Consider the following 12,937-nt stretch of genomic DNA (forward strand, 5'->3'; position numbering starts at 1 on the left):
TCAGAAATGCCATTACATATGTGCCCTATTACTCTGATTTAACAAGATTTATGCTCTGTGATGGGTGAACACGAGGAAGCATTTGTTTATACTTCAAGCACAGGAAACCATCTCTTGTGTTAAGATACTACAAGCAAAGTTTCATTTTTCATAAGAACACACACAACAAAGATGCCATGACAGAATGACAGAATGTGCACAGAAGGAATAGGATACACACACACATATGGAAAATGTGAGTGGTGGGAATAAGCAACCGACTGGAAGGCAAAGTATCTAATCTACATGACCTGAGGAAGACTAAGTTACAGGCAGACAGGCAAGCCAATGAGAAAGTATCTGCACATCAGTTTCTATCTGACTTTAATCAGAGAGGTTTAAATCCAGCATGGCTGGAAAGATTGAAAAAAACTTGTTTAAACAGAAACTTATTTCCAAGCTAATAGAAAGAAAATCTGCTAATATTTAAATGAAATACACTTCATGCAAATTTTTCCCTTGATAGTAAAAATACAATGGGCCTGACCCTACCCCAAGAAATGTGTAAAAATTAATGGAGAGAGGATTCAATGCAGAATGACTGCTGGCTCTGTGAAGGCATTCTCCGCTAGCTACCACCTCAATCCTCTTTCCCCCCTGAAGCCCCCAGCAAAGCTGCTAGCAGCCAGGCACTTGCCACACAGTGCCTTCGTGCTGTGTACCCATGAAGCCAACAAAAGCCCATTTCCTCAGTCAGGCCTAAAGTGCCCAGCACCTTGCCCTGCGCACCCTGCCCTTCAGCCAGACCCACCTGGCCAGCCTCCAGCAGCTCTCCCCAAAGCTTATCTCAGCTCCTCCCATCAAAAGGACTAACGTGTGCACTTTAGCTTTTCATTTCCTAGCTCCACAAAGCTTTAAATTGGAGTCACCCTCAGCCTGCCCCCAACCCTCCCAGATACTTACTGAAGCAAGAACATACTCCCATCACACACTACTCAGCATCCTAAAAGGCATGCTATGTTTCAAGGCAAGCCAAGTAAATTTGGTTTAGAGGACTTAGAAATCCACCTTTCCTTAGAAAATGGTTCTCAGAGAGCTACAAGGTGATGTATTTTTAATCGTAGGCAAACCTGTTTTTTCTAAGCACACCCAAAGAATCATCAGCTGATAATGTAAAATGCAAAACAAGTAATACCTTCATTTTTACATTTTTCTGCATTTCACAATCAAATGGATCCTATCACAATTGCTGTGTCAGAAAAGAACTATGGTTCATTTTAAGGAGAACCAATAAAATGCAAAAACCCCCTAGGAATGTATTAATCAGTAGCCACTATACACACATGGGTATAGTACACGTTAAAAAAGTTACACCGGTTATTCATTAATCAGAGTATACAGCAAATCACTTCTACAAGTCCACCTAAATCCAGCAGGTCAGTAAAGGCGATGGAACCAAGCTGTTCCTCTGTAAGAGTAATCACTACCTATCAGCTGAATTGTTACTATACAACCAATATACTGACACCGAGTATCAAATAAAACAGTTCCCAGAACGTTGTTTTAAAATGCTGGCACATATTTCTTGGCTTGCATAGAAGCATAGCATTCAGTTTACAACACAGCACCGCTCAGCTTTGTAATGTGATCTACTTACATGTTTGCATAAGCCTGGCTACGAGACAGGAGCTCATATGCCTACCATGAAGCTGCACAGGTTAACACTGAAAATTGTGAAGTAAGCAGAGTTAGAGCTGTTCTTGCAATAATCTGGGAATATTTATTCCATTGGGGGCTTGCCAATGAATACACCGATATGATTTCGGGGTGTATGTAGGGGGACAATGGGCAAAAGAAGAGTAGGTGGAAGAAAAAACACCAAAGCAGCCTTCAAGGACTGATCTGTGAGATGCACAAAAAACTGCAGATAAACAGAAACTCTGTTTCTAGCCTGTGCTGACCCAAAAGCATCCTGAGCTAGGACACCCTTTTATTTACATGGCTTTTGGTACTGCCTCACTCAGTGTGCAGGTCCATTTACTGCCTAAAGAAGCACACAGGTTCCCACGGCAACAGTTGATTCTACAAGCAAGAGAGCTGTGGAAATCCATCCCAAAGAGTCAAAGGCACAAGGGTCAGCACTTGCAGAACAACAATTTTGACCAAATGTGCTAAAAGACAGTACCGCCCAAGATGACTGGTAAGGTGAAATAATATCCTGACTGCTTTAAGGTGCTCCACTAAAGGCATTTGGGTTAATTTTAAGAATTACTTGTCTTTTATTGGCATATTACAAAATCAAAGGACTAGCGTTATTCCAATTCCCCCACTATCTTTTTATAACAAAATATCCATAACAAACCAGACTAGTCAGTCCATGTCAATACCTGTACATATGACAGGAGTTCATCTCACTTACATTTCCATCATGATTGGGGCAGGAGAGTGGCTTGCCCGCAGCAACAGCAGTGACAGTCTCCAAGATGGAGGACTCTTCAATGCTGTTGTCTGGCGTTCGTTGCAGGACATCCATCAGGTTGGTGATAAAGAAGTTGTTCTGGAGTGCAGAAACCCCTTTCTCTGGCAGAATGGAGGTCTGGCGGCACACGGGGCAAGAAAGGGTTAAGCTATGGGCTGGAATGTAATTCTGTAAGCACCTATGGGGAAGGGAGGTGGAAGGGGAGAGAAAGGCACAGTATCACCAAAGAGGAAAAAAAACCCATTCAGTTTAAGAACTGGTTTGAAATAGTGCTACCCCTACTTAGAAAAAGTAAGGCTTCAGAAGTAAAAGTGGTTATGTGGATATTTTTTTATTATTATTATTTTAAACCTTTTTGCTCTGCCACATGAAAAAAAGATTCAATAAACTGACATCATTAGAAGAGTTACATGCCTTTCTTTGAGATATTTGTACCGAGTGGATCCATGCCTCCAGAAATCTACTGCGTCCTGCTCACAGGATAGTAAAAATGATAAACTATCAGATAAAGTTTGTCAGACATTACGTTATTGCCTCAAGTATTTCAGTTTGTGTCTTTAACTGACCAACCGGTGGCTGACCCTTGTCTTTCCAATATAATCTCCTTTACTAACTTGTATTTGTGGATTTAGTGTTTCAGAGCTAAAACTTGGTCTCAATGAAACCCATGGAAATTTTCCCATTTATTTCAATTAGGAAAATTATTTGGCAATTAGCCAGAATCAACAGAGCTCTCTTTACTACACAGAGAAGCATGTCCTAGGTTATCACAGTTTATGTTAAGGGGAGTTTTGGAGATTTTTGTTTCTGTTCGACTTGGGGGCTGGGGCTGGGTATTGTAGGGGTGTTTAGAGAAAAACTAAATTTTACAGAATATAAGTCTGACACAAAAGTTCTGTGATCAACAATCTGCAGCAGACTGGCCTAGGTGACACTTAGTGCCACTTCTGGCCCTGAAAATCAAGTTAACAGCTGTTGGGCATGCAACATCCAACTGCAACTGGCAATTCAGTATAGTCCCGTAGCAGAACACAGTTCTTAAGTGGAGCAGTGCTACACCAAATTCCTCAGGAGATGCCAACCAAGAAAGCGTGACCTTGCAGAGGTACACAGCTCTTAGCCACTTCCGAGGGCTTTGCTAGCACCACTCTTCATGCCCCCTTAGTAGCCCTCCTCCTGACCTGCTAGTAAGGGCTCTGTGAAAGGCCAGCTTAGGCTTTGCAATCAGCAGTACGCTGGCAGAGTTCTTCCAGCCTCTCTCCATAACCAGATCATCGTAAAAGGATTATAGAGAAAAACAAAAGCTGACTTTAGGATTTGCATATGAACTGAAGTCATTAGGATTTGCATATGAACTGAAGTCAAGAAGCTGAAGACATGGTTGTGAAAATCCTGACGTCACCAGCTTCAGCGAGAGGTTCACTGCTGACTTTACTAAAGTCAGCGTTTCCTATTCTACAAAAAAAGCAGCTCATCTGACACGCTGAGAGATCCACGATTTTTCTTGCACCCTGTGCAAAATTAGATATGCACACCACAATTCTAACTATAAGGTAGAAATCTCCTGAACTAAATGTTCACACAAAATACCATTTATTACAATTCTCCTGCCATCCAACATATAATCCAAAGAGTTGCATCTCAGCATCAGATAAAGAACTCTAACCAGTAATTATTCAGCTAACTTTTTTGCAGATGCTGTATTTTCTCCACCACTTGATGTATAATTTAACATTAAAGTATCACTATGTATATTCAATTCATCCATCTGGATACAGTAGAAGGCAGGTTGCTGTGTTATCACATCTCTTTTCAGAGAGTTTTTCCACTTCAGCCAACCAAGCTGCAGTATAATGAAGACATTTAATCACAGGTTATTAATAATGTATATATCACGTCTAAAGCTTGGACAATCAACAAATAAAAGTTTTTATTTTTTGTAATTGTAGGCTAATCAGTATAAATTTAAGGCCATTAATTTGAGGTCCAAATTCTGACTGCCATCACCTTTCACACTGTTGTAACTACATTCATTAGTTTCATCGGATTTATTTTTTATTTACTCTTGCATGAAGGGGATGTATTCCAAATATTCCACTGCTGTCTCTTCTTTCTGCTTTCCACAGATAACGGTGTTTTTCTACAATCCTGCCTCTCCAGCCTTCCCAGACTTTATCATGCCTTAACATGACCTTTAAAAGTAAAGAGAGAAGTCCCTGTCCACTAAAGGATGCTTTGTTCTGTGCTTGTTGCCTGACACAAATACGTAGTTAGCAGCATGGGGAAAGGACTTACCTCTCACAGAAAGTGTGCAGGCAGGGAAGTACTTTGGGGTTCTTGTAACGGTCCAGGCATATGCTGCAAATCAGAAACTGCTTGTCAATCTGGCGGACCACAGGACTTGGGATGTTGGAGCCTTCACTGGCCATCCTAGACCACTGACATATGGGTCCTGTTCCCTTCTACCCTGCACACTGCTGGAGTGGGGTGGGGAAAAGAAGAAAAGAAGAAAAGTGGCTTATAAACTCCATGAAATAACAAAATCCACAACTAATTCACTCATATGTCATCCTTATGCAGGAATTCATATAAAGCCAAAACAGTGAAGAATTAAACTTCTAAAATGGTTTATCACTGATGAGAGCCTGTGAAACAGTCAGCCAAGTCTACAACACCACACATAACACCTCTGTCTGAGCAGGCATTCTGGAAAGGCATGTTGCCTCTGGACTCAAAAATTGACAGAGGTGTCTGTTGTTAAAGAAATCCCACAATAAAAACATTTTTGTGCCCGTAGGTTCAGCCGGTGCTAACAAACACAGCATTTCTTCCATCTACCATACTGCTGGCAAAATACTTAAACTAGTACTGCGCCAGCCAAATGGCTACACCACAGAGTTTGAAAATGGTTCACCTAACAATTTGCCCCCCCCTAACAATTTCTTCCCTTATCAGTGCTGGTGTTGCCAAAGACATGGTAGGTTTGGAGTCCAGGAAGCCCCCAAGAAGAAACCTCCAGAACTGTCCAGCCCCTGGGATAGGAGTGCTTGAAATCTGCATCAGCAGTACAGGTGAGGTAGGTGAAGTGAAAATCCTTATGATAAAAAAAAAAAAATAAGCAAAGAAGAGGCAACTGATAGGTGCTGAGAATCAGCAAGGGTAGGACAAAGGATATGTGAAGCACATCCAAATAAAAAATGCAAGAAAAATGGCATTCTAGGCAGAAAGAGTAGCAAGAATTATGTTTTTAGGACTTAAGACTCTTCATAACCCTGGCATATAAAGCATGAAAAAAGAAAGACTGAGAAAAGAAGTCTATTGACTGATAGAATTAAAATCACAGGTTAAAGGAACGCCAGCAGGCTTGGAACACCTCCCGTCCTGGAACAAGGGGCAGGGAGAGAAAAACTTTGTTTCTTTTCAGCTGGAGGAACAGATTATAGCCAACAGAATTCATGTGTGTAAAGAGAAGCTGGGGGGACAAGGAAAGGAGTAACCTCAGAGATAAGTAAACTGCCTGCTGAAATAATTTAGGAAAAGCTGACAAGTGGAGGCCCTGGCAGGGTGGCCCAGCAAGAAGTCCTCTCCATCAGTGTTTCTAGCGGGCTGGAGTGCTGGGGGGTGTGGACTTGCTCTCTGGGCAGCGGAGCACAGCATCTCTGTTGTAGCACCGAGTTCTGCCAGTCCTCCTGCACCCACAGCGAAACAGGGGCTCCTTGTCTGCGTGAGCAGCAAGCCCAGCTGGGCTCCTTCACTGCAGGTACACTCCGGAGGTAGTAACTTCTTCCCCAAACATTTTCTATCCCAGTTTTTAGCCATCCATTTCGGACAATTTGATATTTGGCTTGAGGATGGTTCAGGCTTTCCAAGACAGAAAGAACAAGCCCTCTGCCTCCATGCTGATCAGGCTCATTCAAAGGTCACTCAATTCCACAATGATTTGCATGACCTATAGCATTTTATCTGCAGTGTTACAACACATCTTCTTCCTGTGCTGAATGCATGGCACACTAATCTGGCAGAGTTGAGCTTAAGACTGTTCTTCCTGAGCTGTGTATTTAGCCATACAGGTATGGCTTACTTACTAGATTGAGCAAGTGGCTATTTCTAGGATAATGCAGCGATTATCGATCACGCTGTACTGACTTCCCTGATAATAGGTTCCTGGGGAATGACATCTGTGCTAGCAAATACACCAGCATGAAGTTATTCACAATTAAAACACCAAACAGCAGTAACTGACGTTTAATTTGATAGAAAATACTTATTGTAGGCCCCTGCTTTCTTTTCTTCCAAGAAAGGGGAATCTGCAAGGTTAAAAATTGCTATAATACTTGTAAAATATCGTGTTTGTTCGTGATGGAAAAATGCATGATTTCAGGATTCATCATTTGTTTCACTTTCTTCATTTCTTTCCCCATAGTAAGATAAAATATGAATATTACATAAACACAAATTAATTTTACCTATTTAAATGCCACAAATCACACACAATAAACCTTAGAAGATCAATCAGGAACCTGTGTTACTTTTTACAAGCTTGAGTTAAAAATGGGTTTACAACAAGTGGAACCAAAACATCTAGCTTTCACAAAATGGAGTAGAAAAAGCAGACTATAAAATATGCATTAACATCTTCGTGCATTTGGCAGCATAACATGCAGATCTGTGGTGATGTGTTTCAAAAGAAAATTCATTTCACCACAGATGCAGCTGTGTTTGCCTCCCACTCACCCTCTCCAAAAAGTTAGGGGTGGGGACCCAAAAAAAGCCAGGGAAGATAATCAGAAGCAGGAAGACTTCTTATCAAAAGCATAGCTTCCAAACTGGACACAGACACATTATGAATAGTGTCATTTTTTTGTTATGGACTAAGCAGAAACTATTGAAAAAGAAATGTACGTAAGATATGAAAGAATAGGTTTCCAGTGAACGCTGCCTGTCATTTAACAGAAGAAAGTTCTCCAGAAACTAAGTATTTTCTGTAATTTCATCTTTCCACCATCAAGTACAGCTACACCAGAAAACAGTGTTTACAGAAGGAAAACTGATGCCTGAAAAATTTCATATTGATTTCATCTGACCTTCATCTTAGTCTTACATTCTCCTGGTTGCAAAATCAAGTCATTCTTAGCGTTTCGTGCACAAGGTTCATGCCAGCCACTTTAATTTTCAAATGATCACACTTGAAGCTTTGTCAGTGAAAGAAACCATTAAAAATTCAGAAAAGTGCTTTTAATATTTGAGGTTTTGTCTGGAATGCAGCAGGCCATGATTGTCATTTATCCCTGTGCTCACAAAAATCAGGTTTAAAACATACACCTGAAAGTAAAATTTCAACAACTTCTTACATAAGTGATTCATTTAAAAGAGGTTTTTTGAGTATAGAATTTTCAGGATTCTGTAGCCTCCCTGAGCCAATTCCACTTCTGATGCATGTGACATAGCTACAAGAAGGATGATTTTGCCCATTGACTCAATGAAAGCAACTGTACAATCAAAGACTATTTGGGGAAAAGCTGGAGATTTTAGACCACGCTTCTGAATTTCACCAAAGACAACATTTATTCTGATTTACTGCGGTGCTCGCAGCAGTTCCTCAAAACAGCAACCAAAGTTTCAAATCTATTAGCAGTGGGAAATTTAACAAAGTAACACTAATTTTACAAGAAAAACATTCTTTTTTGTAGTAGCATCTTCTGAGATCGGAAACTGCCAGAACTCTTTTGAGAAGTTTGTTTTGTCTCACAATCTAATAAAGAGCAGCTGAAGCACAAGCTTTGCAAACAAGTCTGAGAATCACTTCTCCATGTAGTTACGCTTCATAATTTAAACATGCAAAGCCAAAGGTTTATGAAACATTGCAGCAAAAAAGACATAAACCCCCACCCATTTACCTACGAGAAGCACACACTGGAAAGCCAGCTCAGGTTTGCTAAATCAAGTGCAGAAAAGGGTCCTGGAAGGTATACCCTTTGTCAGCCCTTTGAGGCTCAGTGATTGTTACTTCTCCAGACACCCCAAAAATAACATTGTTCCTTTTTCTTATTCCTGGAGATACAACTATCGATTTTCATTCAAAATATACTATACAGCAAAGAAGGGAGAAAACAATGGCTTGGCACTCTAAGCTAGTGAAAAGCCTTGCCCTGCTATGCGTGCATGCCTTTGGGAACCAAAGTCAGGACGGCCCCACCCATATGAAAAGAACTTCCTAAAGCATTAGGAAAGGTAAAAAACCCCAAGTTAGGATACACCAAATAACAGTTCCACAAGAGTTGTTTCAGATAAATAGAGCCACGTAGTAGAAAAATGCACCTTTTTACAGGTATCTTAAAAATGAGCTCTGGAATTCCTCAGCAGTTACCAAATTCTCTCTTAGTTTCTGTGGCTCAGCTGAGAAAAAAGATATTAGGAAAACTTAGAACTGTCCAGTTCCCAGGATTTATTCCTAAAAGAGCAGAATTCTCTGTTGCTGATACACTGCTATCACTGAACTCCACCCAGCCAGAGCTGCAACTAGCCCGTAAGTGCAGCCCGAGGAGAACAAATTGCTTGCAGCCTGTTCATCCTCTTCTTATCAATGGTATTCACCACCCAGAGGGTCTATTCATGTATTATGAATGAATAGGTTTCCAATGGCAACGCTTCCAAAGGCACAGTTAGGCCTCAAGAGCCGTAAGAAAGGGTGGGGAACCTCAACAATGTTGCTTCAAGGACTGGGGGAGCTGGGGTTTAAAAATCCTTAAAACAGATATATTGCCGGGCCACAGCCTCTAGGAATAAGGAACAGATTCAAACCATTTCTAGCAGCAGCCCCCAAATTAGCCAATACATAAAACACCGAGGAAATTAATAATCATCACCGCCACACAGTCCATTTGTGTAAAAGGCTGGATAAGCTAAATTTGCATTCCTTTCTCTCCCACTCTTGCAATCAGCTTGGTGCCTCGTTTAAAACACAGCAACCCTCTTCATTCTTACAGCATGCAGAAGCATAATGAACGACCGGGGGCCAAACCAGAAGGAGCAACCCAGCAGCAGCCACCAGGAATAACACTGAGCAAACTTGAGCATTTTAGACCTACCCATCTTTGTAGAAAAATAGCTTAATCAGTGCAGTGCTGAGGATAAAATCCTTGCAGGGACGGAGCTGTAGTTCCGCAGTAATCCAAACGAACAAACCATCATCTGTTAATATTTCAAGTCTCACGCATAAAACTGTTTAAGAATCCCTATCACAGCACAGTCATTATTAGATGCACAACTGATTTTGTGCTCTAAGGAATGATGCTCCATTCCACGAAGAGGACAGGTGGAAAGAAAAATGGAAGAATAAGAGGAGGCCCAGTGAAGTCGTCATGAATTTTTTTTTCCCCTGGGTCATTTACAAGTGGGAGACCCCTTCAGGATTCAAACCAATCAATCTTTATTTAGCACATCTTTTTCTCACTCAGCCTGTGTAGAAAGACTGCAGCAAATGGTGCAAGGGATTGTGGGATGGGGATGCAGCAGAGAGCTGCAACGAGATTCGCTGGGTGATTTTTTTTCCTCCCTACTCAGCAATCAGCTGTTTCGAGGCTCCGCGCAGGGCCATTGAATTTGGTCACCACAATATTATTACAGGATTAGCAGGCGGAGACAGCTACCACTGTGCATCTGGCATGTCAATGCAGCTAAGAAATACATATGCAAATATTACTCGCAAATTGGAAAAAGGATTTAACTCTGAAAGGGAGAGTAAATATTACGTAACATCCATTACCAGGACAGTCGCCACAGATGAAACGAAAGCACTTTCGTTTATAAAGGAGATAAAGCTTAACACTTAGTGATTCCACCCTGATTTTTCCAGGATCCAAAGTGTTTCTTGGAACATAGTTCTTCCCGGCTCCAACTTTCAGCAACAACAAAAGACCCCACAAACACTCTTTGTCTCTCCAGATGTTTAAAGCAGAAGCAAGGAACCTCTCCAGAAAGCTGTGCTACTGACACACAAACCAGCAGCCGCTTCTGCTACTACAGAGCTGAGTATTCGACTTGACTCAGACTCGAGTCAAATATTTAAAGCAGCAATTAGTAATCTCATATTCAAGGAATGCCTGAATCGAAGCTAACAGTTTGTTCAACTTCTGTAAAAACATTAATGGAAAGGTGTATTCTTTTAGGTAATCTTTTTACTTCTTTAAAAAAAAAAAATAATCACAGATCAATTCACATTTTACTAGGCTAGTACCAAAGGAAATAACAAAAAATCTGGTATCTGGTATTTTTCAGCTATGCAGAGAAGGCTGTTAAAAAGATGCTTGTGAATACACAGACACTACTGAAGTAAAGCAACAGAGAATTAGCTTTGTCTTCCAGAGTAACAGCTGGTGGGTTTTGCAGACAAGGTAGCATTTGCATCTCTAAATACAGTGTATCTTTTGAAAAAAACAAATCATATGCAAGTATTTCAGCTAACTGAGGCTAACAAAGCTTCCCACAAATAAAAGGACACAAAGGTCCATTTGCATCAAGAAGAAAAAATGTGGAGTTTAAATAGTTTCTGTCCTACTCTGACTTAATTAGAACAGATATAGTTATTTTAGAAGTTTAAAATGTTGTCCTAAGCTCTTTAAGCACAGTTTCCAGAATATAATATTTATTCCATTATTGGACTGATGAGGTAAATAGTATTAATAATCATTTAGCATGACAGAAATGTAATCTAAATTTCTGTTTAAAATATAGATTCTGCATACATCATTTACTTTCCACCTGGCAATCGTTTAGTTAGATTGGTTTTATGCATCAGGCAGATCCAGCCTGGTTTCCCTGGGTAATGCCCACATGGTGAAAGCATGTTGTAATCCAGTTTATAACCTGAAATGAAAGCTCAGGCAGCATGCGTGCATGTTAGGGTTTTGGGTGCTTGTGCCAAAATACTGCTTCTCTCATTCCCTCAATGTGTGCTGACTGACCTCTGTCAAAGAGAAAGAACAAGGTATGTTTCGTTTTAGCTCCAACATTCTGCAGGTCAGAAGCGACAGGCATATGGACAGCAAGATTCACGGTTTTAAAGAAAGGCCAGAGATTTCAGGCACATTTTTGGAGGGGCGGTTTTTAATGTTTGGCTAAGGGGGGTTTTGTTTTCTTTTTAAACTGTCTATAGAACCCCCATTGCAAAGAGCAAGCAATATATTTCACTCCCACCACAAGGAGATCCAAGGCCTTTTGTTTCTGCCACTGAAACAAAGACACAATTAAAAATCAAGAGAGAAAATTCAGGTATGGCACCCCCAGAACCGAGATGGAAGACCTGGACAGAAGCATACATACATCACTTAGCTGCTTGCATTTCCTTGCTCATTTCAGGCATCAAATCTATGTACACTAAAACAATGACAAATATTGCTCAAATTATTATTTTCATTTCGGTCAGTAGTAAGGACCACCTTCCCCTCAAATCAGAACCGATCCCGTAACATACCTCATGGCCAAAGGAGACTGCAGGAGTCACAGCTGCAGCTACTCTCACAGGGATCTACGCCTCCAAATGAGAAATTGCTTCAAAGTGCAGTTCTCTTGTAATTAACTCTGAGAAGTTGCCTACTGACAATGAGCTGATACTCTGCAAATAATCCTGCCTCTTCAAAAAACAAAAATGTGGTACTGTGACAAGGAAAATGAAACAAAAGTCACAGCATTTCCTTTGAGATTTTTGTTCTTACAGGTTGAATGTTGATATGTGGGTTTCTTCTCCTAGTGAAGAGGAAACAGAGCTGTAGCTCAGTGAACAGTCTTGCACTTTACCCCCATAGACGTTACTACCAGCCTGTTTCAAATAGGTTTACTGCATGCGTATGTCTTTTGAGTTGGAGATGGGAGTGGGGGTTGTTATGTGCTTGGTTTGGGGTTTTTTCTTTATTTTAAAAAAAAGAACAGGCTACTTTCCCTCAGAAATTTGCTGCACTCATCATTGCATCATCGCTGCTGACTTATCTGCGTCACTGCTGACTAATGAAGCAAGTTCTGGAGAAAAAAATACATAGCACATGCCATCTTCGCAGTGTCAAGAAAGACTGATCTAGCCCCTGTTATCATGCTCTGTAAATGTCATGTTTTTTGAACAATTTATTCTTTTCCCTGTTCCAAGCACAATCTGAATTCATATTATTAGGGAGTCCACAAACAGCAAGTTACCAAAACACCCCACAGCTAATTTACAGACCATAGGCAGATATTGGTATATTCTTCCCTAATATTAAATAACTCATCCAAACACTCCAGGTTAAGATTAATGGTCTGCACTGAAGCCTGTACTATACATTGACTGAAGGGAGTCAAACTCAGCCGGCTGTACAGAAGATACTTTAAGGTCAGCAGAAAAAAAAAATAAAATTGGGTTAGCCCAAACTAAATGGCCAGCTAATACAGTCCTGGCAATTAAGACTGACTGGAAAATAAGAGGTGGGAGAGACCAGGAATCAATTACCC

The 12,937-nt window shown here is 40.7% G+C and overlaps 1 protein-coding gene across 18 annotated transcripts in view; it reads right to left on the minus strand.

The window, feature by feature from the left end:
• The window catches only part of TRIM2 (tripartite motif containing 2), a 117,778-nt gene that overhangs the window by 35,858 nt on the left and 68,983 nt on the right, over positions 1-12,937 (minus strand). For 12 of the 18 annotated variants that reach the window (XM_037378513.1, XM_037378547.1, XM_037378464.1 and 9 more), the window contains 2 exons: positions 4,754-4,935; positions 2,399-2,636 (listed from right to left, as the gene is read on the minus strand). In XM_037378513.1, coding sequence (XP_037234410.1) covers positions 2,399-2,636; positions 4,754-4,887 — 372 coding nt within the window. In that variant the 5' untranslated portion in view covers positions 4,888-4,935. Of the gene's footprint in view, positions 1-1,636; positions 1,693-2,398; positions 2,637-4,753; positions 4,936-9,546; positions 9,898-11,930; positions 11,951-12,937 lie in introns of those variants that run through there. The other 6 variants (XM_037378560.1, XM_037378541.1, XM_037378507.1 and 3 more) reach the window with 4 other exon arrangements.

Source organism: Falco rusticolus, chromosome 1 (genome assembly GCF_015220075.1).
Source record: "Falco rusticolus isolate bFalRus1 chromosome 1, bFalRus1.pri, whole genome shotgun sequence".
Taxonomy (NCBI): Eukaryota; Metazoa; Chordata; class Aves; order Falconiformes; family Falconidae; genus Falco; species Falco rusticolus.